Source organism: Apteryx mantelli, chromosome 5 (assembly GCF_036417845.1).
Source record: "Apteryx mantelli isolate bAptMan1 chromosome 5, bAptMan1.hap1, whole genome shotgun sequence".
Lineage (NCBI taxonomy): Eukaryota > Metazoa > Chordata > Aves > Apterygiformes > Apterygidae > Apteryx > Apteryx mantelli.
In genome coordinates this window covers 53,542,650-53,568,637 of record NC_089982.1, presented here as the reverse complement: position 1 = coordinate 53,568,637, position 25,988 = coordinate 53,542,650, and the positions used below count along the sequence as shown (strand labels likewise).

Sequence of the window (25,988 nt, the reverse complement as noted above, 5' to 3'; positions counted from 1 at the left end):
AGATAATTAATGGTTGTATGGGTGCATAGGAAGGAATAGTCAATTGACAAAATAGTGTTAATACGTGGGACTATTGAGTAGTCAGAATATTTAAATTGACATATTGAGTGCATTCTTTTCCCATGTCTGAGTACATAATCTCTCCAGCTGTGCCTACATCTTCTTTCAGATAGTCAGACCCATCTTTTTCATAAGACTTCATTCTAATTAGGTAGTCACTAAAGAGTTGGCTGGTTGGGATGTGTACAAAGTATGACTTCCAAGAATTTGAGTGTAAAATACATAAACTCTTAAGTAGTATTTGAGACTATAGTACATATTCTGTTCTTAGAACGCATTTTTTTGGTTGGTCTTAGCACTTTACATTATTAAAGATGTTGTATCACCATCTTTAATTGCAGTATTGCAGTGTTTTAGGAACATGGCTTTTTAGTTATAGTTTAAAAAGAAATGCTAAACAGATGTTCATATAATACTAAATCATATACAGTCATGAAGTATCTACCTGAATGTTTCTTCTTGTGTACTATAGGTGTGACCTCAGTATCTTTTCGGCTTTTTTTTTTTTTTTTTTTTTTTTTTTTTGAAACACAAATACCAAAAAAACCTCAACTTCATTCTGAACTTCATTCATCTGGCACAGAACTAAAGTGCTGTATGTAGTTTTAAGTCTATCATTAGCTAAACTTCAGGATACCTCAACTTAAATATACCAGTAGTATGGGTAGTGTGAGATAAGACTCTGGAGTGCCTTGTAAAGAGACCAGAGAAATAGTCTGAATCTGGACAGGCTTGGACTTAACTTCATTCCTGTTAAATCTGAAGTGGCTCCTTGGATCTCAGTTTCATAAGGGATTGGTTTATACAGTACCCTGAGAATGCATGGAGCCAACTTAGATCTGGCACTTCATCTCATCGCTTGAAAGAGAGAGAATTGGCGTCAAGGTCAGCGTTTGCATTGTTGCAGTGGGGCCAGTTCAGATTCAACAGGGTCAGAGATGAGCCAGAGCTGGTAGGTCCTGCTTATTTTGTACAGATCCATACAAATGTCTGCTTGATCTTCTCACAGCTTTCAGATCTGGGACCCTGACACAAGCACATCTGATCTTGCTTTATTTTGCAGCTGTTTTGAGGCCAGTGAGCTAACTAGTTTTGGATTCCACACTGAAAAACACAGCTCTCCTTGTGTTGAACAGAGCTGGCCTATCTAATTCTATATATTTAGTATGGCTCAACCACAGGCTGGAGAAATAGCCCATGCAAACATGACTTCTTTAAATAGAAAAGGCTCGCAGTTTTTCTTAATATTTTGCAACACTAAAGTTGTGAAGACATCTGTGTAAAGATCTCTTAGTATCAAAATTCTTGTAGCTTACTGCAGTTTTGAGATAGCAATTCTAGTTAAAATAGGTGTTTCAGGCAGCCTTTCATGAAGTGTCAGTTTGGTTCAGTGTTTCAAAGTTATTTCAGTTTAGAATTGAAGTCAGTTTGTGTTTCTTCTAGGCAAAAAATGGTCTCCAGGTGGATGTTTGTTCGTCTGCTGAAGATGTTGATGAGGACAAAGTATGTTTATGCTTAACTGTCTCTATTCCTCAAATAATTTCACAGATCAATTATTCTTACTGCTTTTTTTAATCATATAAATCTGGTATCTGTAAGCAGCCCATTTCTTAGTGTTTATAAATTTTTTTGTTGTCGTTTATTCCTGTTAACACTGCAAAGCTGCTACCAGCGAGAAGACTGAGTTTGCATTTCTTGTAAAACATAGATTGTCATCTTTCAAGAAGCACATTCAGATCACCAAAGATAGTATTGAATTAAAGACTCTTTTCTGCTTACTGTTGATGACCTGAATGTGGAACGAGTTTTACTTAAGGACTAATTAAAAATCTAAAAACGACAAAGTTTATGTTGGATGTTTTGTAACCAGAGTGGAACACTTGTTCTGAATATGTTTATTATTATTGGGTTTGCTCTCTGGCCATCCTCTATATTCTCAGCTCGAAGCACTGAGAATGTAGTGACTCATTGAATTAAGCAGTAAGGACAGTAAGTTCTGTAAATAAAGAGAGCTAGTGCTTAACTACTTTTAGCTATGAATATTTTATTTTTTTTAAAGTGATGGAATAAGTTCTTATTTCTTTTAAAGAGAAGGCAGATATTCTGAGTTGGGACACATGGCAGTTGAGGTGCTGAGCATCAAAGACTATGTGTTCTGAATATTAGATGTTAGGGACTAAAATATCTTCCTTTCCTCTTCAAGTTCATTTTGAAAATCACTAAAGCATCATTGTGTTCAAGGGGAAGGGTTGTGTTTAAAGTGGTGTATTTTTTTGCTGTTCAGCTTTCTCCAACCAAGGGAAAGATACAGCTGGTGTTCTAACTAGAATGTTGAATGCTTTCCTAAATGGACATAGTACGAGTCAGTGCTTTCTTCTTGAGCCTCTGTCGCTCCCTTTGGAAGGAAAGGAAGTGCAAATCTGCATATCACTTGTTACAGTTCCTTTAGTATGGAAGAGTCCTGCATGAAGATCTGGAGCTAAACTCAGGGCTTTACTTGGGGTTCATATTGACTGAGCAGAATTTTCTCACTCAATGTGTTTAGCAAATCAGTCAGAGAAACTGCTGAGTAGCTATTGCCAAAGAAATTACAAGAAGCAGTTGGGAATATTCCTAATTTGTATCAGAGGTCATTTAGGAGTGGCAATAAAATCACTAGAAGGTAATAATACAGGTGCTTCTTAGTTTCTCTTGATAATGACATATCTGGCTTGAAGTTTTAAAGCTAGCATGCTGATGCTAGCTTTACTTAAGGTAAACCTTTTCAGATAATGAAATACTCATTTATGATGTACTTGATAGTTGTGTCTGAACAATGCATGATCTCTGATAATTGGTTCTGATGCTCCGTTCTAGGAGTAGCTTTGTAGTGTTCCTCAGCCTTATGTCTCCTTAAAAATGAACTGCTAGTATGTAGACTTCCGATTTTGAGAAACAAAGGAGACTCTTTGAGGCAGGAGCTGTAACTTAATCTTTGGAAAAACAAACAAGAAATTGCACTGTATTCCTTGTTTTCCTAGGACAAGGATGAGACTGAAACTATTAAACTGGTACAGGACTCAGAAACGTATGATGGTAATGAAGTTCCTGAAAATATTAGATCTGATGCTTCTGATCAAGAGGAAGATGAGGAAAGTGAAAGAGGTCCAGTGTCAATAAGTAAGCTCTTTTTCTAACTTGTTATTTAATACTTTCACTGTAGTTTTGACCAACTAATTTTATAACAGAACTTATTTGAAGTACAGCTGTGTAATACTCTCACAAATTTTCTAGTTGATTCTTTTCCAGTGAAAACTGATTTCGAGTCATGTGCCTACTAGCATCTTGTTAAGGCTTACACCTTACAGTTAGAAGAGCTTTTGCTCTTTCCTTTAATCAGTGGATCTGTAGAAAGTTATGCTGGGATCAGATTCATGGTTTGTTAGTTACATATCCTATCTCAGCTAAGTTAGGTTTCTCAAGCTTCGAACCGACTGATGTGAAAGCTGCTGAAATTTGTGCAGTTCTTCAGTTAAACGCTGATCTTTGAATATGCTTTTACTTAGGCTTATGTACTTTTAATAATTCTTTTTATCCTATTTGTCTTCTCATAACAACTATTCCTGGCTTAGTTTCTCTTATATTTACGTTCTTCACACAGACTTGTTTAATAACTTAACTATTTCACACCACCCCACTGGTAGTAGTTGGTTCCACCACACAGTAATACGGTTCATGTGGAGAAAGGGATCCTTGAAAGTAAGTCATCACCATTTCATTTTCCAAGAAAGTTCTCAAGTAAGAGTCATAACTGATCATTGCAGTAACTTCTTGGATACGCTTTCTTCCAAAAGGGATTTGGATTTTGCAGCCTGACTTTTACTCTGTCACATGCCTCCGGAAGAGTTCTTGCAAAAATCCAACGAATTACATCAATAGGTAAATCTAATCTGAAGGTTTTTCGACATTGATTTACTTCAGGTTTATCGAAAGCAGAAACGCAAGCTCTGACTAATTATGGAAGTGGAGAAGATGAGAACGAAGATGAAGAAATAGAGTTTGAAGAAGGACCTGTTGATGTGCAGACATCACTACAAGCCAGTAGTGAAACTACAACTGAAAACCAACAGGTATCACCAAAGTTTTAAAAACAGGAAGTAAAACAAGCCAGTGCATAACTTTACATAACTTACCTTTTAGACAAATATTTGTATATAAAATTGCAGTTTTTCTTGTTGCACTGTTTTCGGGCTAACAAAAATACAGGAAGGATACAAGAAATCATAGGAAAGCAATAGCTGCTAGAAATAAAATTTCTTCTATTCATTCCCCACCTGAATTTGTTATTGGTGTAGTTAATGCTGAAATGAACCATTAATAAACTAATGTTTCTGTTAGACTACAATTATTGTTTGTTTCTAAAAACTTTCTGATATAACCTCTATTCTCTAAAGTTGAAAGAGAAACAAAGCTAAATAGAGAATGACAGATACTTTACAAAAATTTTCTTGGGGGTTTAGTTACAAGATTTTTTTTTTCCCAAAAAAATGCTATAAACTTGCTATCAGAGATGGAAATTGTTAAAAAGCTGCAGCAGAAAAGTTGATAAACTTTCAAGAATCAAGCCTTAAACTGTTAACTGGTTCTTTCTTTGTGCTTGTTGATATGAAATTCTAATTGGACTTTCTTTTGCAGAAGCCATTGACTCTTGTATTCCATATTCCAGCCTGTCTTTGATTTGTCTTTATTAATATACATAATACCTTTTCCTAGAATTGTGGTGAAATGTTTGTTACATTTAGGCAAGGATGTAACTGGAATATTTCATGCTTTAAGGCAAAATCAAGATTTTTTTTCAATGGGATCAGAGTGTTTACCTAGATATTATTAGAGTGAAAATGAAATTAAGTGCTTGGATAAAACACACACATCATTATTAACAATTTTTTGAACTATGGATCACCAGCTAATGAATAAACATTAGAACTTGTTAATTTTATTGCAAACTAATTAACACAGAAGCATGGGACAAGGGTACAGTGTACTTCTGGCTAGAATGGGAGAGTAAACTAGACAATGAGTTGTGAAACTGATTAGTAGAGTTTCTTCTAACTGCTTTTCTCCTTCCCCAATAGACTTTTAACCAAGAATTGAATAAGACAAAAGACAGTGAGACTTTGTCATCTGAACAAGAATCTGTTAAAGGTAAAACCCAATTAAAATTTGCGTGGTAATTAAGAGATTAACCCTTCTTCGTAAGTTGACATACTGTGAGAATTTTCTTGCACAGACTTTGTGATACACGTAACGAAGAGGAAGATGATCAAACTTGCCACAGTTTACTGGGCTGTTTTAATTATCTTTATCTGATTTTAATATATCTGTATTGATATAGAGATGGCAAACCTTTTAAAAAGAACATAAAATAATCTTATATATTTGATGCTTGACAATAGCATGAATGTCAGTTGTGATTGAAGCCATTTGCACACCATTGTAGCTAGATGATTTATTTGAGACTATTATAATGTTTTGATGTTTGGATTTGTCTATTATCTTTCTCCCGCTACTACCTTTTGTTGGCAATTGAAATCACTTTAAAATATCAAGATGTATTTGTGTGACTAATACTGTATCCCATCACCTTTCCAGTGGGATGGTGGGTTGGATATTAGTCATGATTTAATAATGTAGGAATTTATTCTGTGAAACTTGGCTAGGGTTTTGTATAAGAGTTAACTCTTACACAAAAGATTAAGAACGGAGAAGTCATTTATTGTCAAAAGTCAGAAACATTACCAGGTGGTATGAATGTTACTTCCAATATAACTGTTGTGACCTTCTTTTCCTGTGTCTATCTCTTGCAACTACTGTTTTTGTATTTAAAACTAAAGCATAAAATTCTAGAAGCTGGGCTTTTTGTTTGTTTTTGTTTTTAAGCTATATCAAATCAGACATTTAATTAGATATTGTGTCTTGTGATAATTACTGATACTTTACAAGTCTGTGGAACTCTGTGTGCAAGCAAATGATGTTGTATTTCTATCAGTTGATCTGAGAGACTTTCACTGATCTGAATTTACTTTCATTGCTGATTTGCAACTTTGAATCATAATTTGTAAAAATAATCTTCTGGGTTATGCTCAAATCTTTTATTATTTCTACCTAATTAAAATGTAACTTTGTGGTTTTAGGTGAACAAGATATGGCTACTGTTTTACCTCATTACCTCAATGTCTTGGAGAACACGCCACCTTTAACAGTCAATACCACTGAGTCCTTTATAACAAATATGAAAACAGAAGAATCAAGCTCATCTTTACTAGTAAATGAAACTCAAACGCTAGATACAGTGTGTGTAGGAAGCAAATCATCTACTGGAAGTTCTGAAAGCTCCATGGCTGGCAGCCCTGATACAGAGTCACCGGTGTTAGTGAATGAATATGTGCGTATATTTCAGTTAAGATGCATTCGAGAGAAATGATGGATTTTCTTCTATATCAGTCTTATGCCTAGTTTCTAGATTTGCTCAATTTTCATCTATTAATTTGATATGGGCATTGTTTTTCAATGTACTTATTTAATGGTCAAAAACTCTGGTTTTGGAGTGGAAGATAAACCAAAGTAGTGCTATTTTCTTATGTCATTAATTTTATTAACAGGAAGCTGGTTCTGGAAATGTAAGTCAAAAATCTGATGAAGATGACTTTGTGAAAGTTGAAGACTTGCCCCTTAAACTTACAGTGTATTCAGAGGTATTTTGCTTATTGTTTGTGGGGTTGTTGATTGGAAGCACACACTATAAATGTCTTAATTATCTAGACAATTTAAGAGTTATCTAGAATTCTGAGTTTGGCTTTATCTATTTACAAAGGCGGATCTAATGAAGAAAATGGCAACAGAGGCCCAAACCAGCAGTTTGTGTGATGAATTACTGGATGGTGGTGTAGCTCAAGATCAAGAATTAGTAGGAGATGCCCAGACTCTGAAAGAACCTGGTAAAGATTATTTTATTTTCTAAATCATGTATACCTATTGGGAAAATATCCTAAGATGGCTTAGAGTTTAAATATCTTATCTCTGACTAAAGGAAGAAATTATAGTGATGCTGAAAAAGTATTCTTTTTCATTATCTTGCATTAGAAAATGATGTATTGATATGAAGGGATTTTGCTTTTTGTGTCCCTTCTGGTTATTTCTGTTAGAAGGAATGTGACTAATAAATGGAAATTGTAAAAACTAACGTATTTTAAATGTATGGTATAACTTATTGGCTATGGAACGTATAATGGAGTAATATTTTCATTTTTTGTTACAAGAGCATGGATTTAATAATATTACAAACGTAAGTTGCTAGTATCTGACTGATTTAATAACATTCCGTGTAACTTGCTGACACACTGCTCAGTGTTTAAGTTTATAATCGAAAAAATGTCAAGAGACTTCAGAATAGTAAGATACCTCTTTGGGGAAAAGACAAAATGATTTTTGAAAGTTTTTTGATACAAAGCATACCATGAGATTGAAAATCTCAGTGTGGAGCACTAAAGCAGTAAAGATTTCCACTCACTTTCATGAAATAGTATTTCTGCAGCTACAAAAACTTGATGATGATATAGGTCAATGAAAATAATTTCTTTTTCATGTAATGTTGATATTGTTACATGTTACAGTACAAGAGGCTTCTGCTGTACTTCTAGGCAGGTAGAGTTCCCTGGTGGAGGGGTATGGCAAGAGTGTGTATAAATGCATCAACTGAGTGTTCTGACAGTAGTGGTTACTACTATTGTCAGCATAGCTATGCCAACCCCCCAAACAATATAAGCTGACAAAGACACTGTTTTCTTTATGCAGGTGTAGTGATAGCAGACGATTTTTTAGAATAGAGTGTGAGGGAAGATGCATCTGCCCCTCTGTTTCTTTCCTTACCATCACTGTTCTGCTTGTCATAGCTATGCTAGCAGAAATCTGACCAGTGCATACTGATGCAGATGCCTGGTGGGACCAGTCTGCCTATGAATGCCATACCATGCAAAGTCTGAAATTAATACTTAAAATGAAATATTCTTTTCTGTGCCCATGGAGTGGCTGTACCTGTTCAAGTAAGCTATGGCTCAAAATACTTGTGAAAGAAAGGTGAGGATGAAGTATTTCAACAAGGTGTTTTCAGGGATGCTTATAAACAGTTGGAATGTGGTCAAGAGCTGTATTTGATGCCTTGTGGCTGCTAGACAATAATGAGTATACTCTTATTTTTACAGAAACTGTTGGAGCTCAAAGTGCATGAGAATAATCTGCAGATATCTGCATATATATACTCTGTGTATACAAATGCATATAGAAGATCAGCACTAACTTACCAGAATTCTGAATGTGTATAAAAATGTAAATTAGTTTTTGTCACACTGCCTCTTAGGATAGCTATACTAACTTCTGCCTGTGGCAGTTTAAACAGCTGGAACTGAGTCCTCTCCTTTTCAGTTTCACTGCATTGTTCTTCTGTCTTAATCTTTTTTTATTTTTTATTGTGACTTGTTTAGTAATTTTAAAATTGTTCAAAATTGTAGTTTTAAATAAAGTTTGGACTTGTCTGTAAATTTGTCTTTTGAAAAATGTTCCTCTGGCTTACAAAACAGTATACAGAACTTATTGTTGGAAATTCACTCACTTTAGCATTATCATTTTAGCAGATTTTTTTTAATGTTTAACTGTTTGCTACTCCAGTTCAAAGAAATACTAATTTTTGCAGGACAAGAAGAAATTTAGTGGGGGCGGGGGAGAAGTTTCATCTTTTACAAATACAGCCTGTACACATGGTACCTACCTACACAATGTCTGATAGCATAAGTATTACTGGCATGTAAAAAATGTTGCTGTTCATTGCCTGTGGAATTTTGCTCAGATAAATGTGCTGATTGGAATGAAGTAAATCCACCTTTTTTGTAAATGACTTTAGAAACCATCCCTATTTTTCTGTATTTCTTTTATACCGAAAAGGCATAAAACTATCTTAAAATTTTACTATCCTTTTGCATGTAACACTTAAAATTGCTGCAAATGAAAAATTAGAATTTGCTCCCAAAGTATCTGACTTTGTGAAGGGTTTTCATGTAGAAAGGAAGAAATATGGGAAAATATGATTAAAGTTACTGTTTAACAAAGTCAAACAAAGCTGGTTAAAGTCAGAACCTAATGAACTCATAGCAAAGGCCTAATTAGGGTTGTAGAAAACTAGATTAGGAATCTTGAAATAGAATTAACTTTTTTCTTCACTTTTCTGTATTCTTGCTGGGATCAGAGTTGCAAATGCTAAGTGGTAGAATTGAGCTAGAAATAGATTATTCGGTATATCTGCTACAATATAGAACCCATGTTTACCCTACAGGAAAACAAGGATCCATCTCCCCCCCCCCCCCCAAAGTAGTTTAAAAAGCTGGGATCTTAAATTCAGAATTGTCTTTCTTTTGGGTTAGTGTGCTAATATGGCTGTAGGGTGTGAGAGGCATTCTAGGGACTGAATAATAGTATAAAGAAGGCCAGATATACCTGAAGAAGCCCAAAGTGTGAATAAAATGACAGAGTTTTGACTGTTGCTGTTTATTCATGTGCTTTTGAGGTTGTGTGGTTCACTATAGTTCAGAGAATATAACTTTTTTTTTTTTAAGGGTTTCTGGTTGGTGTGTTTTTAGTTTTATGAGTCTTCCTGAGTCTAACAAGTAAATTGTGAAATGGCAGATTGGAGATGAGAGGTCTGATTGTAAGGGCAAATCTGTATCTAAAGGTGTAAAGACAAGCTAGTTGCCATTCAAGTTGTAAATTCATGATGATACTGCATGCAGAAAAAACACTTTGGAGGGCAGAGAAAATACAATTGGACAAAGGCAAACCTGTGAAGATGATGGAAAAAAAATTAAAGCTTTTAATCACTAATTTGGACCAAGAATGATTCAGTAGACCCAAAAGAGGACCCTTTCATGAAGCAGAACAGTAAGCTATAGAATTTGTGCATACTTGAGACAGAAACCTAGTTTATATGAGACATCATTAAACTGTAAGCTCAAGAAATAGTAACACAAAAAATTACCTTGCAAGAGTTCACTAATAGTTGGTGTATGTGAATGATGAGTTGTAACAGTTTTTACCTACCTACAGTGAAGAACTTTGATGTCAGAAGGTAGATGGTGGCAAAGCAAAAACTGACTGCATTTCAGCAGTATATGACTGGATGCTGTAAAGGTTATGAACATTCACTGAGTCAAAGGGGTAGTGCTGGTGAACTACTGGTTTACTTTGACGTGTGATCAAATTATACAGTTGAAGAAATATGCATAAAATCCATTATAACTTTGAGGAATGAAAAATGTGTGCGATGGTAATGTTTGGCTGTGTTAGCAGATGGTATGAAAATGCTGTAATATGTGATCTTAAAGCATAATGTTATTACCAAGAAACAGCTGGTAGCTGGAATAACTGTTAGATGTCAAAATCAAGAAGGGATATTTAGACCTAATGAAGGATTGACTGATCATCATTTGGAAAATGACTGGCTGTGCAGTTAAGGAAAAGAAGAATGTTCATCCTAGACGCATTCAAACACTAGTGAAAAATACTAGAGAAATACTAGAGAAATACCAGAATGCTATCTGAGAAATGAATACTGATCTTGCCACATCAGCAGGAATGATATCACTGTTGCAGGTGTTTGATGAAGCAAGCTCTTTGAAAGAGAAATTTTTTCTATTCAGGATCGCTCTTGCTGTAACCTCTTCAGGGTGAATAAAGAAGCCTGGTGTAACACCAAACAGTGTTTGCAACTAAGGAGTTTAAGGAGTTTAAGAAATGCTGTGTTTCAAATACCATGGATGGAACTGAAGAATTGTTTATATTTGAAGATGCTAAGAACAGTAAAGATGCTAAAAGTGAGGAAGAAGTTGAAGGTAAAGAGAGTGACAGCTGTAGAAGTTAGGAAGAGATGGGGGGAGAAGAACAGGCAACAGTAATCAGGTAGACTAACTTCAGACAAATCATTAATGAAAAGTTTATATCTTTATTTTATACTGATTACAGGCTATATAACCCACCAATCCCACAAGTCATATACAAAAACTTCCTTCCTTCTTGTTCTGGTATCTGCTCTGTGAGCTGTTATTTAAGGAAATCTTAGTTACAAAAGGTACATTTGAAATATTAAATAGTGGAACTTGAAAACATCATATCAGGATTTTCATACAGAAATATCATTCAGCTATCTTCTTAGTTTTATTAATAACCTCTTTATTTGGGTGAGGGGGGAAGGGAAAACTCATGAAAACTTTCTACTTCTGTCACTGTTCAATTCACCAGTGTAGTAATGTATGGGCTATGCTTAAAGCTAGCCCCAACATTTAGTAAGTAGTGAGAGGCATATGAATAGGAGAATCAACATTCACTATTTTCAAACAAACAGGCTTACCTGCTTTTCATGAAAACTTTTCCATACTGGGAATAGTACTCCATGGCAAGTTAGATAGTTTTTTCTGACCTTCTTACACCTCTGACACTAAGAATCTGCTTAACTTGATCTCTCTGTGCTGATCCATCTGCCATTGTTATTTCTTTGGTCACACTTTGCCTCTATGCCATCTTCTATTCTGTTTCATTATTCCATGCTCAAATAGTGGATTTGCTAAGGAAGTTGTGCTATATATGTTATAGTTATGCCAGTCCTTCTACTCATGTAGAGTTTGGTTTAAATTTTACAGCCAGGGTAGCTTCAACTAGAATATTTTCAGCAGTGGTAGGGTTTTGCTTAAAATGATCACAGGAGAGCATATGACTGAACAACTTATCAAATACATACCAATATAAGAGAATGTCCATGAAGCTGGCTTAATACTTGAGCTCATCTGATATGAGATGCAAGGTCCTAAGCATGGTTTTGTGCCTGATAAATTGCTTGCTTTCTAACCTGTCTGGTCCAGAGTGAAGAGTAGGCTGTCCAATATGCACATACTAAAGCAGCTGTGGGAAGCACTACCTGTTTGGGTGACTAAGTAGTTGTACAAGACTTTCTTATACATCACACCTGCTCTGAAGCCTTCAATATTGGGAAGAAGAAAAAAAAAACACTGAAGTAGAAATAGATACTTTTCTGCAACCATTCAAGACTGAATTTCATTTGCACAGTTCAGTTCATCACTTTAGAACAGTTATATGCAAAGTAATAAGTAAGAAGAACTTGGATAATGAATTTCTAAGGTGAAAATTAAGCTGCCAAAGCTGATACTCTTCTATAGCTAATGTAATTTTATTAAGAGCTCTTCTTTTAGAGGGAAATTCATGTATAACACCTGTCTGTTTTCAGAGAGGTGTTTCTATTTTCACCATACAGTAGTAAGAATGTATTGGTACAGAATGAATCCAAATTATATTAGGAGTAAACTCATTTATGCTACCAGAAAAAATTGCTACTTCTGGGAGGAAGGTAGAGTAGCTGATTTCTTAAAACTAGCTTGTGACATTGCTTTGGAAGCTTTATTTTATTGGATTGTTTTCTCATTATAGTCATGGAATGATTTGTGCCTCAAAACTAATTACAGCATTCACACAACAGAAAATCCACAGTAACTTTACAGTTCAAAACAGTAGCACTGCAGCAAAAGCGACCTAGTTACCAGCTATGGGTAAAACTCAGTTTTGCTATCTTGCACAACAGCAAAGAGTACAAACAAGAATTAATTCTTCACTGATAATTTTTAAAGAACAGAAGTTAAATAAGAAAAAATTAAACTATCTCACAAGGAAGTGTCACCTATTCTATACAAGCTTGCATATTCAGTGTAATGGTATTTATTCAAAGACAGACTGGAACATTTCTTGTCCTACTTTAATGTAAGCTTCTCTCTCTTCATTTGTCATGAGAAACACAAGCTCTGGATTTTCATTAACTTCACCATATGAGTGAGGCTGGCCAGCTACCATTAAAATGGGATCTAGTGTTTCCTGTTCCTCCTCTTGTTCAAAGTTGCTGCCATCTACTTTCATTACTTCTGTTCTTGATTGCTTGGCATCTTCCTCAGATTCACTAGTGTCACTTTCTGATTCAGGTAGCTTGCTTTTGACAAGGGGAGCAGGCTCAGTGCCAGAAGATGACTTGGATTCATGGATCAGAAGAGTCTTGATGATTTCACTATCGGTGACAGTTTCTTTACCACTTTCTTCAATTTCTTCAAAAGTATGTACTCCTAATACAGAATATCAAATGTTAGAGGTATTGATAGTAACCACATCATTAACTATGTTAACCGCAGCCATCCTCCATAACACAAATAAGAGGATTTTTCTACTCTGCATCTTGTTTACCCACACTTTAGAATTCTCTTAAATTGCCTGCATTTTTGAGAATTTTGTAGTAACATAGGTGTTACTTTAACATACTGTCAGAATGAGACCTTTTCAGAACATGGGGCCTAGACTGCAGCTTTAGGAATACTACCTAGTATACCTAATAGTATACTAGTCTAAAGGCTAGTTTTCAGAAACACTAAGGTTTGACAGTCACTAGTGCAGAACTGAAGAGTAACTGTGTATTCTAAGCCAAGCCCACTACCATTTCATACTGAAATGTATTTGCCTCTAAAACTTACCAGCAGTATTGTTGGTGGCTGCTGTTGCTCCTTCCACAGTACTCTGAGACATCCAGATAGGTTGTTCTTTAGTTACTTTTTCTCTTGTTTTCTTCTTGGGCTCAGAGTCTTGGACATCAATAACTAGATTTTGGATGTACATATTGCCAAAGGAGGAACTTTTGTTGGCCCATTTTTCAGGTCGGGTGCTAGATTCCAGCATCCTTGAACATACCTTAGGATCAAAGCTGAAGGAAATGTTACCCATTTTGGAGAGATTAAATACAAGCCTCAGTCAAACAAACAAACAAGTATGTTTGGTCAGCTGCCTAAATTTAACAACTTCTGCATATTAAAACAATTATTTTCCCTGTCTCCATTATCACAGAGACCAGTGATCCTGAACCATTAGTTGTTGCACATTCTCTTCTGTAGTGCATCCCTGGGTGAAGCATGCTGACTGAGTAACATTTTCTCACAGGAAAGCCTGTGAACAATATTAGCCAAAGGAGCAGAAGTCTGGAGAACTACACACTCCTTGAAACAGAACAGGTAGCAAAAATAAAATCCTAAGTGCAAACCAGTAATTTAAAATGCCATAATACAAGCATCTTCATTAAGCAGCTTGCATTCTTATACACTAGGCAGTATAGAACAAAAAAGAAAGTGGGCTGTAAATTAGGTCTTTAACAAAGATTTTACAACTGGAAAGTTTTGGGGGGGGGGGGTGGGAGTTGTATTGATCAAGAGTTCTGGAGTTGCATTTATACCTTTCTGATAATTCTGGGATTTCTGTAGGCTGGGGCTCCAGCAACTCATACGGCAGAACAATATCTTCAGTCTCACGCAATAGCAGAAAGATAGGTTCAATCTGCTCATTGAATCTTGCTAGCAAAGTTTGAGCATCTCGTTTGGGAAGTGCTGAGGCATCCTCCTCTACTTCAGTGTTGCAGTAAGTGCAGCGGAAAGTCTCTGCAACATTATCCAAATTGGAAATTCCCATGTAAGGGAAGGAAAAGCTTAGCAATAACTTGTCAAGAAATCCACAGCCTGGACAATTATCAACAAGTTCTAACCGACTTCTCTAGGCTCAACATCCATTTGTTCACATCATTCAAAGGAACTCATGTTAATTGAAGGCAAGCGTAAGAAAAGAGAAGACATTTGCAAGCATAGATAGCATCTGTTAGTGATTCTTTTGAAGTTCGAAAAGACTCATTTAGAGTCAAAGCCTATAGTAAAGCCTACATTTGTGTCTCAAGGGAAGAGTTTTAAAGCATGTGTTTTACTAGAAAAAGTTATTAAATATAGAGGGATGTTTTTTTCTGACTTGACAGTTCAATAGCTTCACCTTGCAGTTTCAAGATTATCATATAAAGTATTGTTCGTTCTTCCTGGCTTTGACATCCTTTCCAGATATCATGATCCATGCATTAACATAGTAACTGCACTTAGAATAATATATTGCAGATGTGTGATGTCATTCTAACTCATTTTTATACCATACTCTGTATTTAGTTACTCCAGTCTTCAGGAAGAGAAACTCCTGAGTTCTGGTGTCATCTCTGCTATGGATTTGTTGTGTGGCCTTGGGAGGTGTCAGAACTTTTGTGTTTCCAGATTAGTACAGGAGTGACAGAAACCACTCCTCTGCTGCTGAGTTGCATTATTTTTATTACAGTAGGTGGGTGCAGAGTTTTATTAAAGCTTCATCATATCTTCCATCAGAAGAGTTGAAGATAGATATGGATTAACTAACAAATTCAAAACATGAGAGTAAAATGAGTAGTGTATTCTCATTTCCATATGAGGAAATGGAACACACAGGACTTGGTAAGTAATCTTACCCCAGGTTAGTGGCTTGTTTGTAGCAAAGCTGAGGCCAGGATCTGAATCTCAACCTTAATCTCTAATCTAATCTGAATCTTGACCTCAGTCTCAACTCTTAAATTCCAGATTATGCCTCCTCTTGCTCAGCCTGTTCTACAAACACGGCTTTTTTCTCTTACCCTTGCCTCCCAGCTTCTTATCCTGGTCCATGCCCTTGTCCCACCAGCAAACAAGAGGTATATCCTAACAAACATGCTTTCATTACAAAGTTTGCACAGGAACCACCTCCATGCTGTCCAAGTTATTCTTCAAGATAAGAGAAAGTAAGCAAATATAACCAAGCATACCTGTAAATACATCAAACAGCTGGTTGACTTCCAGGTCTGTGTAAGTGCTGGAGCAAGATGGGCATTTAAAAGATGACCTGGTAGTTGAATCCCGCTCATCTGCTTCTATCTTCCGGCGTATATGATCCAGTTTGTATTTTACCACATCCACCAGCACCTTGTAATTAATGTAATAGTAATTGTGCCTTGTGCTCTTCCCATTAGGCCCTGTTTCAACTCGCATACGCAACTTGACAAATTTGTCTGCTTTGAGTGTGTTGAGGATGGTACGCAATTGCTTACGTTCATACTTGAGCAACTGTAACAAGTCATCTTCTTTGACACAGGGGTAGCGGATAAGTGCATCAAGGGCCAGCGAGTACTCTATTCCATAGAAACCACGCACCATATATTTGGCTAGACGCTTTAAGGCTGCTGGGACCTCAGTAATAATGTTTTGTTCTTCCATCAGGAGCTGAAATGCTGTCAGAAAGAGAAGTATTAGTACCACATACAAAATGGAGGCAGGCTGCGATGAGTCTTTCTTAGAGCTCAAAGGTTTATATAAAGCAGCTTGTTTACTTTGCTGCTCTTCTGTAATAATCCTCACTGAACAGATTAATATTAAATCCTTAATCTGCACCTGGGAATGGGGTGGAATATGCAGATATCAAAAGTTACCTGATCTTCAGGTATAATGATTATATCTGAAATGTTGAAGCCCTCTTGTATAAAGACCCACAGAAATTATTGAGGAAGATTGGGTTAGGACAAGTTCATAATGTTCCTCTTTACTGAAGGCAGTGTAGTTAACTTTCATGTCAAGGTCTACCCAAATTAGCTGTTTTCTTTCACAACCAGCCAAGTAAGATCTGAAGTAAACACTACATGAACTAGAAATTACAGCACAGGGCATAAATGAAGCACAAAATCTTTAGGTTAATTCACAAACAATGAAGTAGAGGAAACTTTCCTTTTGCAGCAAAGTCACAAGAGGTATTTGAGTACCTCTTGGCTTGCTGTTTGGTTTTTTTCTACTGGTTGCTGTGGTCAGACAAAGGTCCAACTGTCAGAGCACAGGATGCTGCATCTTGTCTGACATTGTCCTCACTCAGCACAGTACATCTGGGGCTGAGCCTGCTCATTCCACCACACAAAATCACCAGGGAACATTTGTAGCAGAACTTTTTGCTCTTTGGCACCCTTCTACCTTCTAGAAATAGGGCCTTTGACTCTAACCAGTTTCTAAGCCCATTAACTGGAATGTAATTATTCTACCCTAACTCAACTGTCATTACTGCTCCTTATTAGTAAGGAGTGGAAGGAGAAGAAATAATTTCTTAGATAAGTTTCAGAGAAGCTGCATCCCAATTCACTTGCTGTAATTTCCTGCAGTGATATTTGACACCACAGGCTCTAACCAGATTGCTTTGCAGTGTGCTATGCAATGTTAGGGATGAGGACAGCCCAGTGGTGATGGTGGAGCCACCAGATGAGAAAGCGGGTGGGTAGCAGGAAGGCATTTTATGGCACAGTTGCATTAGCACCACTGGTATTGGCATCCACTGCTGAGGGGCACCTTGCTTACAGCCTGCCACTTGTATTTCGTTGCTACATGGAGCTTCCAGGTGACCTTCAAGAGAAGTCCCAGTTAAAACAGACAAAAAGTATTTTGCAGCAGCACCGTAGTTAATCTGTAAGTACATTTGCACCTGACAGGGGAAGCACTATCTTTTGGTTACCTAAACCAAACATAAGCTTGCTGGTCTGGGGCTAAAGAAGACAGCTAGAAACTGAGAAGGTAATAGCACCGTATTACCATTTGGGGGAGATCTTGGCAGGGCCTAAGAGAGGGAAACTGTACCCCCTTTGATGGGAGAGGGACGGGGTGTCCTGCATGCTCTGGTAATCCTGGCAGAGAGCTGAAGTCAAGGAAGAGCAGCAAGCACTGAACAAGGACACACCAAATGCTTCATCACTCTAGGGGAGGCTGTGGCTGGCCTTGCTCCTGGAGTAGCCTCAGCTGCAGTAGGACCAGAGCCCTGGTGCACAGAGAAACCCAATCCTAAATTTCCCACAGGAAGGGTGGGGGAGCACTGGAATAGGCTGTTGGCCTATGTATTCTCTGGATGACTCCTTATCTCAGGTTTGTATTAGGTACTTGCATCTCTAAAGCAAGCAGTACTTCTGAAACACTGGAAGTTTGGATTGCACTGAAGTGCTTCCAAACACCTTGATGTTAAAAGCTTTTCTCAGGTCAGTCTTATAACCATGTAAACTAGTCAGTAAAAAGGAAAGGGAGGGGGGAAACAACACTCCCCAGGTAGTGTAAATGTTGTGAATATATCCTGAGAGTAGAGTGGAAAGCTTTTTTCCATTTCAAGAAAACAAATCCACAAGACCCACAGGCCATTTGCAGTAGAAACTTAGATAAACAGAGCTTTGATTGAATGTAGAAGGAAATGGCTTTCTTTTACTAAAAATGGCTGAATTTACCCTGACTAGAGAGCATGCATGAAAAACAAACCCATCAAGGAGTGCTACTTTAAGTTACAAGAGAGCATATGTATTCTATAGTAAAAACTATTATTTCAAACAAAAGTAAGAAGAAAAGGCATTCTCTACAGTGTTTCAGTATATCTGAGGTTGCATTTCTCCATTCCACTTTAAATCTCCCAGTTTTACAATCACTGAGTCTGAAGAGTATGATCTGTAGTACTCTTGCAGTTCAGGAGAACTGCAGATCTTTGAAAGCTGTTATGTAGTTTTCAGTTCACAGGCAGCAGTTCTCCTTTAAGAGGAACTTTGAGGCCACCATTATCAAGAGGAGGAAGAGAAGGAAGAAGTAGCAGCAGCAACTGCTCCCTGCAGAGACAAAGTGGCTTTAAGCAGGAATCTGCTCCAGAGCTGAGCTGCAGTTTCTATTAAGGAGAAAGGTATTTTGCTGCTCCTGTGGATTTATTTTTCCTCAATTAATAGTATTGACAAGATATTTTACAAATCATGGTCCAGCTTCCATCTTTAGCTGCTTTTAAAGTACTTGCTTTTATTAGGGTAGGAGCTGTATTTTTAACACATTGGTTATCTTTAAGATTATTCAGTAACTTAAATGCAAGAGAGGCCCTTCTGTTTATAGTTAACATGGAAGCCACTATAATCTTTATTAAGGAGAAAGAATGCAGCCCTTCAACTTCTCCCTAAACAGAGGTGGGAACTACCTTTTGGACCATCTCTTTGTTTTGGGAAGCCTACGCAGAGTTGTTTGTCACATTCGTAGTAAACTAACAAAAGCAGAATTTCAAATAAACAGGCATTGTATAGAGCAAGTTCTGCAAGGTTTTCTGGAGTCAGCTGCTTAATTAACATCCTACCTGAAAAGACAAACTAGGTGCCTTGCTATATTTTGATCAGCTCTTATACATTAAAAGCACTAAAATGGAAGAATTTCTAAAAGTAGATATTAAAATAATCACATCACTTGCAATTAAGTTAAAAACCTTATCATTACCTCCCTTGCATATGCAGAAAACTTCAGGTTGATATTGTAGAAGAATCACTCCTTTCCTAAGATCTTGAAGTAATTGCACAAAAAGCTTAAGTATTTCCCAGCCTTTTCCTAGACCTATCTGTGATAAGCCCTAATTAACACCCAGCTGGAGCAAGTGAGTCCCAATTAAATCCCATTCATTAGCAACTGAATGAATTCAGCCGTATACACATTGCATCATAATAAAGCTACAAATCTTGTTGCTCAATTGAATACACCTAAAACAGACAAGGACTGAAATTTTAAGTGACTGCAATTGGTGGTTAGTGACTTTAGAAGGGCAGAAATATCATAATTAACTTTCTGATTGCAAAACAAAAATTTAGCTTAGATGATAATTTACATAATTAGTGCTTAGAAGTTTTCATAACCGAGCAAACTTGGAAACTTGAACATCTTGCAGAAAAGAAAATAAAATTAATGTCTTTCTTTACTAATTTTTACACTTCTGCTTGTTAATCTTTTTAGGTGATTTAGGTCTTCAAAGGGCTGAAATTGCTAACAGCAATTCTTCACTATATTTCTCTTGAATATAAAGTTATGAATGCTCTTATTTCCTTTTATAGATGAGACATTTGAGTTTATAAACAATGTCAAAATAAGGCTACAGAACACTGTACAGTCCAGGATTAAAATGCTTAATTTTATTAGTATTACAGTCATCATATTACTCCTCAAATACATGTGTGTTTTCCATATATTTTCTTAGATGTGAGCAGTGGTGGTTAGGGGTATGGATTTTGTAGATGTGACTTAAATGTTCTTGGTAGGTGTTGTAACAAACCTTGTGCTTTTGCTATTGTTGTTCTTTATTGGAATTGAGATTTTCCAGTTTGCCCAGCATATGGGGCCTCTCTGTCCATGGATATCCCCAAAGGTGTGGGAATTTGTCTGCATTGAACAAATTGTGGGAGTAGAGTATGAAAACCTCACTACAAGAAGGGTAGTGCCTCTGAGGAATACTCAATACCAGAAATAGAAACTCAGATTTTATTAGCTGTAGCAAGAATTTAGGTCTCAAAATACTTCAAAGGTTTGGACCAGTAGGAGACTGCAGTTTAGAAACTGCAGGAACAGATGACTCTATAAAAATAGCAGATTTGAGGTTAGCTCTGCTTTTGCCTGTAATTTATGATAGCAGGGATCTGTTTCATGCCTTATGCTGAAGAAAATACTGCTACTACCCTTTCTCATTCCATTAAATAAGAAATTGTCTGGTGGACACATACAACTGAGAAATACAATTGGTATAGACAAATTGCAAAAATTCAGCTGCAGATTTAAAATCTCATGTGGGTAAAATTAAGTAGATAGAGTTTATTCCATATAGTGGTTCTTGAGTATACTCCTTTGTTATTGTGTTACACTAGAACATGCAAAGGAGCAAGGTACTTACTGGTACCTGTTGGTTTTAGTCTGTGGGAAATGTTTACAATGAATAATACCTGTGGATTTCCTTATGTGTTTTGAATAGGCAAAGTGTCATGTAACCTCAGAGCTGTTAGTCATATGACAGTCCTGTGGGGGGTGTGTGGAAATACATGACAAAAAAACATGAAATACCTTTCTAAATTAAGTGGTATGATGGTCTGGTTGGTAACACTGCTTTCTGTAACAGGAAACGGCATGCGTCGGAGCAACCTGTGGCTAATAACAGGGGCTGCTCGGTGAGGACAGTTATCGTGGGCATCGTGGAGGTTAATCTCAACAGCAGAGGCACCACTCAACCCGGTGCCTGCTTGGGTGGCCGCCGGGAGGCGATTCGGCGTGAGCTCACGCTGTGCCGGCTGCGGGCTTAATCCTGCACGCTCAGCGCAGGAGTGAAAATTGTGAGCAGAGAAAAATAAAGCATGGTTTGAGTAGGCATTTCTGCCTGCGTGTAGCCCTGGCACCGAGTGCCGTGGGAAATGCAATTCTTGCCCTTGTGTTGCTGCAGTGTTGTGCAACAAAAACACCACTGAAGGCAGGAGCTTGAGGTGGGGAAAGGGAAAGCAATTTACTGGCTTCATTTCAAAGCTGTTTGGACAGCTGGAGTGTTTATCTGGAATGGCACAGACATTGTGCTGCACTTGCAAACTGCTTGAGGAGAAGGAGGCAGGTAGTCTACTGAGCAGTCCCAGATCGGAGAAATAAATAAAGGGAGTCAGATCAGAGGTCGAATGAGAAAATAAATGGGTCACTGCTCTGGAAAGCAACAGTATGATCAAAATCTTCACAGAGTAAATATGGTATGTTTTACCTGAGTGTTGGCAGAGCAGAGGTTGGTGTAAATGGCCTCTTGAGAGGGTGTGATGTGTATCTTGAGAGGATGTGAGCTGTCATAAGTTGCTTTTTGTCCTCCCTTTGCCCAGCCCCTGCTGTTCTGCATTTCTCCTGAAAGGCGCACAAAAGCTATATTCCATATTCTCCATACCAACTTATATCCAGCTCTCCCTCACTTTAAAAAACAATCTAGGCACCCCAAAATGAGAAAAGGCCAGGATTAAGGTTAAATGCCCATATAGCACTTGCTCCTTTGTACACAAGGGTTCTTAATTACATGATCCCATCTCCTTTTCCCCCAGGCTGTCCCTTTCACAAAGTCTCTGCCTCACTCAACATGCAGGCTGTTAATTTTCATCACTCAGTGTGTGGCCCTGAGCCCAATTTATTTTGTGAACCATCCAAACCTTGTGCTGAGGTGATTCATTTCCTTATCATTTTTCTATGTTGTTCTCCCTGTATTGCCTAATTCCATGATCCTTGAGGACATGCTGGCATCCGACTAAATCAACTTTGGGGGCTTTGGACCTATGTTTTCAGATTAGTTTATGCTCTAGTCTTAACAGTATTCAGAAAGAGAAAGGATATCGTGCCTATTTTCCGTATGGAGCTCTGAGGTACAGAATTTGAAACCAAGACTGATGGATAATTTTGAGAGCTTGAACTGAGAGAGGCAAACACTCAGGATGGATCTTAGCACTCTGTGTGATTGAAGCATAGCTCCCTCGGTCATTAATTGTGGCTGTGATTGATTGGTACTTCCAAAATGTGACCATTGGGATGGGGTCACAGATTGGGTCCTCACCAAACAACACAACCTGTTGGGTTGCCTTTGTAGCACCGGCAGAAATAGGGAGAGAATTCAGTTCTCCCGATTGGTACTTACCTGTCTGGTCTACAACACCTTCCTTTCTCTTGTAAAGCCTTATCTCATTTATTGCCTTGAAAACTGAAATAAAGCAGCAGTCTTTCTCCTTTGTTATGCCATCCTCATTCATCACAAGAACACAGCCTGTGCTGTGCAGCGAATGAACCAAGGGATTTCTGTAAAAGGAAGCTTGGGAACATGCAGTGAGACTGTAGCCCATTCAAAAAGGATGGGGAATGAGTGGCTGCCATGCTGGTACGTTTGACTCCTGGATGGTTAGCCTTAGTATTGTTTTAATGTAACTTCATTTTTAAATTTAAAGAGTGGTTGCTTGGGATAATATCTTTTTAAATTTTAATATTTTTTTCTTAGAGGTGTCAATTTAAAATCTATTGTCTTCTAGCATATAAATAATTGAAAAATGTGGTAACAGCAGTTACTAGCCACACAGGAGGAGAGACGTGTTTTGGCTGGGGTTTCAGATGACAGCAAAGAAAAGCTTAGTTTTGGGAGTAATGGAGTCAGTAGAAGAATGTACTGTAGTCATTACATCTTCACAGCCTGCCACTCTCTACTGTCTTTCTATTCTGTTTTACTCCTCTCTCCTCTGATATCTCCACCTGGCTCCTACTTCTGCCTCTTTTTCTGTTTTCCTCTCTCCATCCCAGCTGCTTCTGTTTCTTTCTCCCATCTGGTTCATACAGACGGCACACACACTTTCTGGAGTTCGCTATGGGTATTGTAAGAGAATTAGTTTCCAGCTCTCCGCGGATGTATGCTTCTTGCCAGAATGCAGATACAGCATTTGGGGAACTAAGTTGATGTGCCTTATATGAAACTACTCAAGGTTTCATAAATAGAGACCAAATTCAGATGGTGGGTGTAGCCTGAGAAAAAGCTATGCTTAATCCTGACAACTCCAGCTACTAGAACTAAATTTACAATTTAAAAAATGATGGCATTTCAGCACTTTGCCACAACACAGTCTTTATTATCTCTTAATTTGTTTTACTATAGGTTAAAATTTATTTTTCTTTCTATCTTTCTCAAAGAGATGAACCATTTTCACTGAAATATAAGAGGGAAAAGTCTAGGGATAACTTTTTTTTTGTGTTGGGTGTCTGCCTAATGGAGAAAGTTTAGCAAGGTTAAAAGAAAACGAAGATTCTAATAGTGGGAAACACTGAGCAAGCCTACTGACTGGAGTTATTGTAAACAGGTAATACCCAACAGGGACAGCCTCACTACTGACATTCTTCTATTCCTCATGGATAACCCTTGAGCTGGGAGAACATATTTTGCAAAACAAATTAGACCAAGAGAAGTTGTCCCATATACAATTAATATAATTCAGAGCTGATTCACTGTAGTACAGAAAATCAGTTTATGTTCTCAGTGAGTAAATTGCTCAATGTTAGTATATAAAACAGACTAACCCCTTTATAAGTATTGTCCTCTCTTCTAAGTAGAGTGTGGGAGCAGGCTAAGCTAACAAAGACCTTAAAAATCTTTGATACTCAAAGTTATGCTGCTCTGAAAAACTGGCAGGCAGACTTACAGGGAACAACTACACGACCTATTTGCTTCTTGATCGCAGTTTTTGGCCAGTTTGCATGTTGCATTACTAGGCTGTTCAGCAGTCAAAGGCAGCTTCCTATATAATGCATAAATATCTGGAGATTTTTTTTCAAGGCAAATTGTGTTTCTGTGGTTTCTGCCTCTGCTTTGATTAAGCCTTATTCCTTCTGGCTCATCTTGTTCTTCTGGTGCTAAGGATGAGAGGTTTAGCTACTTGGAAGAGCTTTGTTGTTGCTTCTCACCACCATTTCTGGCCCTCCAAAATAGGAGGCCGGGACAGAGACCAGCTGATGATCCCTGAATAAGCATAAGCAGGTAATTTGCCTGCTATTACCACTAAGGTGACATCCAAGCTTTCGAGAATGCTGTTTGGATTTGTTTCTTTCTCCTTCCACTGATAGCCCAGAAAGTTGGCTGTGAGAAGGTGTGCTGGGAAGGAGGAGTATTTTGCTGTTAACCCTGGTGCCTTCCTCAAGCTCTTTGCTGCTCCCTCAGTCCACTCTCCGCCGTGCCTGCTGTCTCCAACTCGTGTCTATTTAATCTTACAGCTTTCCTTGCAGATAATTTCTAGGGCATCTGCAGGCATTGCTCTGGAGCTTTGCTTCCAAGCAGCATTCAACTGTAATTGACTCTACTACAAGCTCACTCTCATGTGTGTGTGTGTTTCAACACCATTGCCCAGATTTTGGAAGAATCAGATTCCTTTCCTGTGTTCTCCTTATCCTCAATAGCTGTCAGCGTTTTGCTTTTTGAGGTAGGCCATGCCGTTCTTTCTTCCTCTGGAATGGAATGGTCTTCACTGCATGGGTTTGAAAAACTGACATTTTTGCATTCAAATGCTAGTGTCCAAGCAAACGCTTTGTCTTTCCTGTAATGCTTCGTTTGATCAAATAACTGTATTAATTCTTTGTATTTATATTAACAGTAAAAATTTGCTGGAAGCTAAAATACTGAGGCTGTCCTTCATAGAACTAGACTATGCAGTAATCAAAAAAAAAAAAAAAAAGTATGTTTGTTCCAAGTGATGTAAACAACAGGATGTTGCTCTCTGATGAAAGAAATCTGATGATTTTTCAGGACAGAACTAGGAATGCTTTGTGAATCTTGCACTCTGTGAGTGAAATATATGCTTCTCACTAGATTTAAACAGAAGGAAAAAAATGGGCAAATACAACTAATGAATTCTAAGCAGAACTTTATTTAAACTTAAAAAATATTTGGTTGTGTACTGATCTAGAGAAAAAGCAGGCTTAAGAAACAAAGTCTGTCTGTAAATCAGACCAGATCTTCAATGTTTCTGAGGTACCTCAACTGTATAAGTGTACAGCAAATGAGCATGAAGAAACATGTCCATTTTCTTTCTTTGTGTCTTTTAGTATTTCTAAGGAAACTCTTAAAATTATATACCAAACTTGCAAGTAGCTGTATTTCTTTCTTCCTGTGGCATAGCCTTCACTTACATTACAATATCTAGGGCAACAGAAGCAGGGGAGATGCAGTAGGCTGATACTAAAATAGATTTCTGTATGTGTAACAACAGGAAATTAAACTTTTTCTCCATCCTGAGAAAATCCTTAGAACAAGTTCTTTCAGAGTTGACAGATGAAGTTTAAAACAATAATTGATTGCTCATGTTCCTCACTTTTTCGATATTAAGGCAGGCAAAAGAAGACGTTTGCTTTTTTGTTTTTTTTCCCCCAGTATCTTTGTTTTAATCAATAAGAGACATATGTATGCAGACTCTGCATATCCCCTGTGGATTTAGCTTTGCTGTTGCAATTGCAAAGCATTTTCCAGTGCATAAATGTGGGTTGTCCTGCACAAGGGATATACTGAAAGCTCATCAGTTAAAGATTGTAAGTAGTCTACTCTAAAGTAGGACAGGACTAATTAAGCAAGTAAACTTACTTTTAAATGACAAAGTAATTTGATTA

At 37.4% G+C, this 25,988-nt stretch overlaps 2 protein-coding genes across 12 annotated transcripts in view; one reads left to right on the top strand and one right to left on the bottom strand.

Moving 5' to 3' along the window:
• PCM1 (pericentriolar material 1) overlaps positions 1-8,636 on the top strand; it is a 43,641-nt gene extending 35,005 nt beyond the window's left edge. For 8 of the 11 annotated variants that reach the window (XM_067297998.1, XM_067298004.1, XM_067298008.1 and 5 more), the window contains 8 exons: positions 1,504-1,563; positions 3,081-3,219; positions 4,021-4,169; positions 5,175-5,244; positions 6,234-6,484; positions 6,702-6,794; positions 6,914-7,037; positions 8,301-8,636. In XM_067297998.1, coding sequence (XP_067154099.1) covers positions 1,504-1,563; positions 3,081-3,219; positions 4,021-4,169; positions 5,175-5,244; positions 6,234-6,484; positions 6,702-6,794; positions 6,914-7,037; positions 8,301-8,326 — 912 coding nt within the window. In that variant the 3' untranslated portion in view covers positions 8,327-8,636. The remainder of the gene's footprint in view (positions 1-1,503; positions 1,564-3,080; positions 3,220-4,020; positions 4,170-5,174; positions 5,245-6,233; positions 6,485-6,701; positions 6,795-6,913; positions 7,038-8,300) is intronic. The other 3 variants (XM_067298002.1, XM_067298000.1, XM_067298007.1) reach the window with 1 other exon arrangement.
• A 4,181-nt stretch (positions 8,637-12,817) lies between these two features.
• LOC106490129 (general transcription factor IIE subunit 1-like) lies at positions 12,818-16,292 on the bottom strand. Its single transcript, XM_013949473.2, has 4 exons — positions 15,821-16,292; positions 14,414-14,615; positions 13,665-13,891; positions 12,818-13,262 (listed from the first exon to the last, which is right to left on the bottom strand). The coding sequence occupies exons 1-4, from the start codon at positions 16,266-16,268 to the stop codon at positions 12,868-12,870; spliced, it is 1,272 nt and encodes a 423-aa protein (XP_013804927.1). The 5' UTR covers positions 16,269-16,292; the 3' UTR covers positions 12,818-12,867.
• Positions 16,293-25,988: the final 9,696 nt, after the last annotated feature.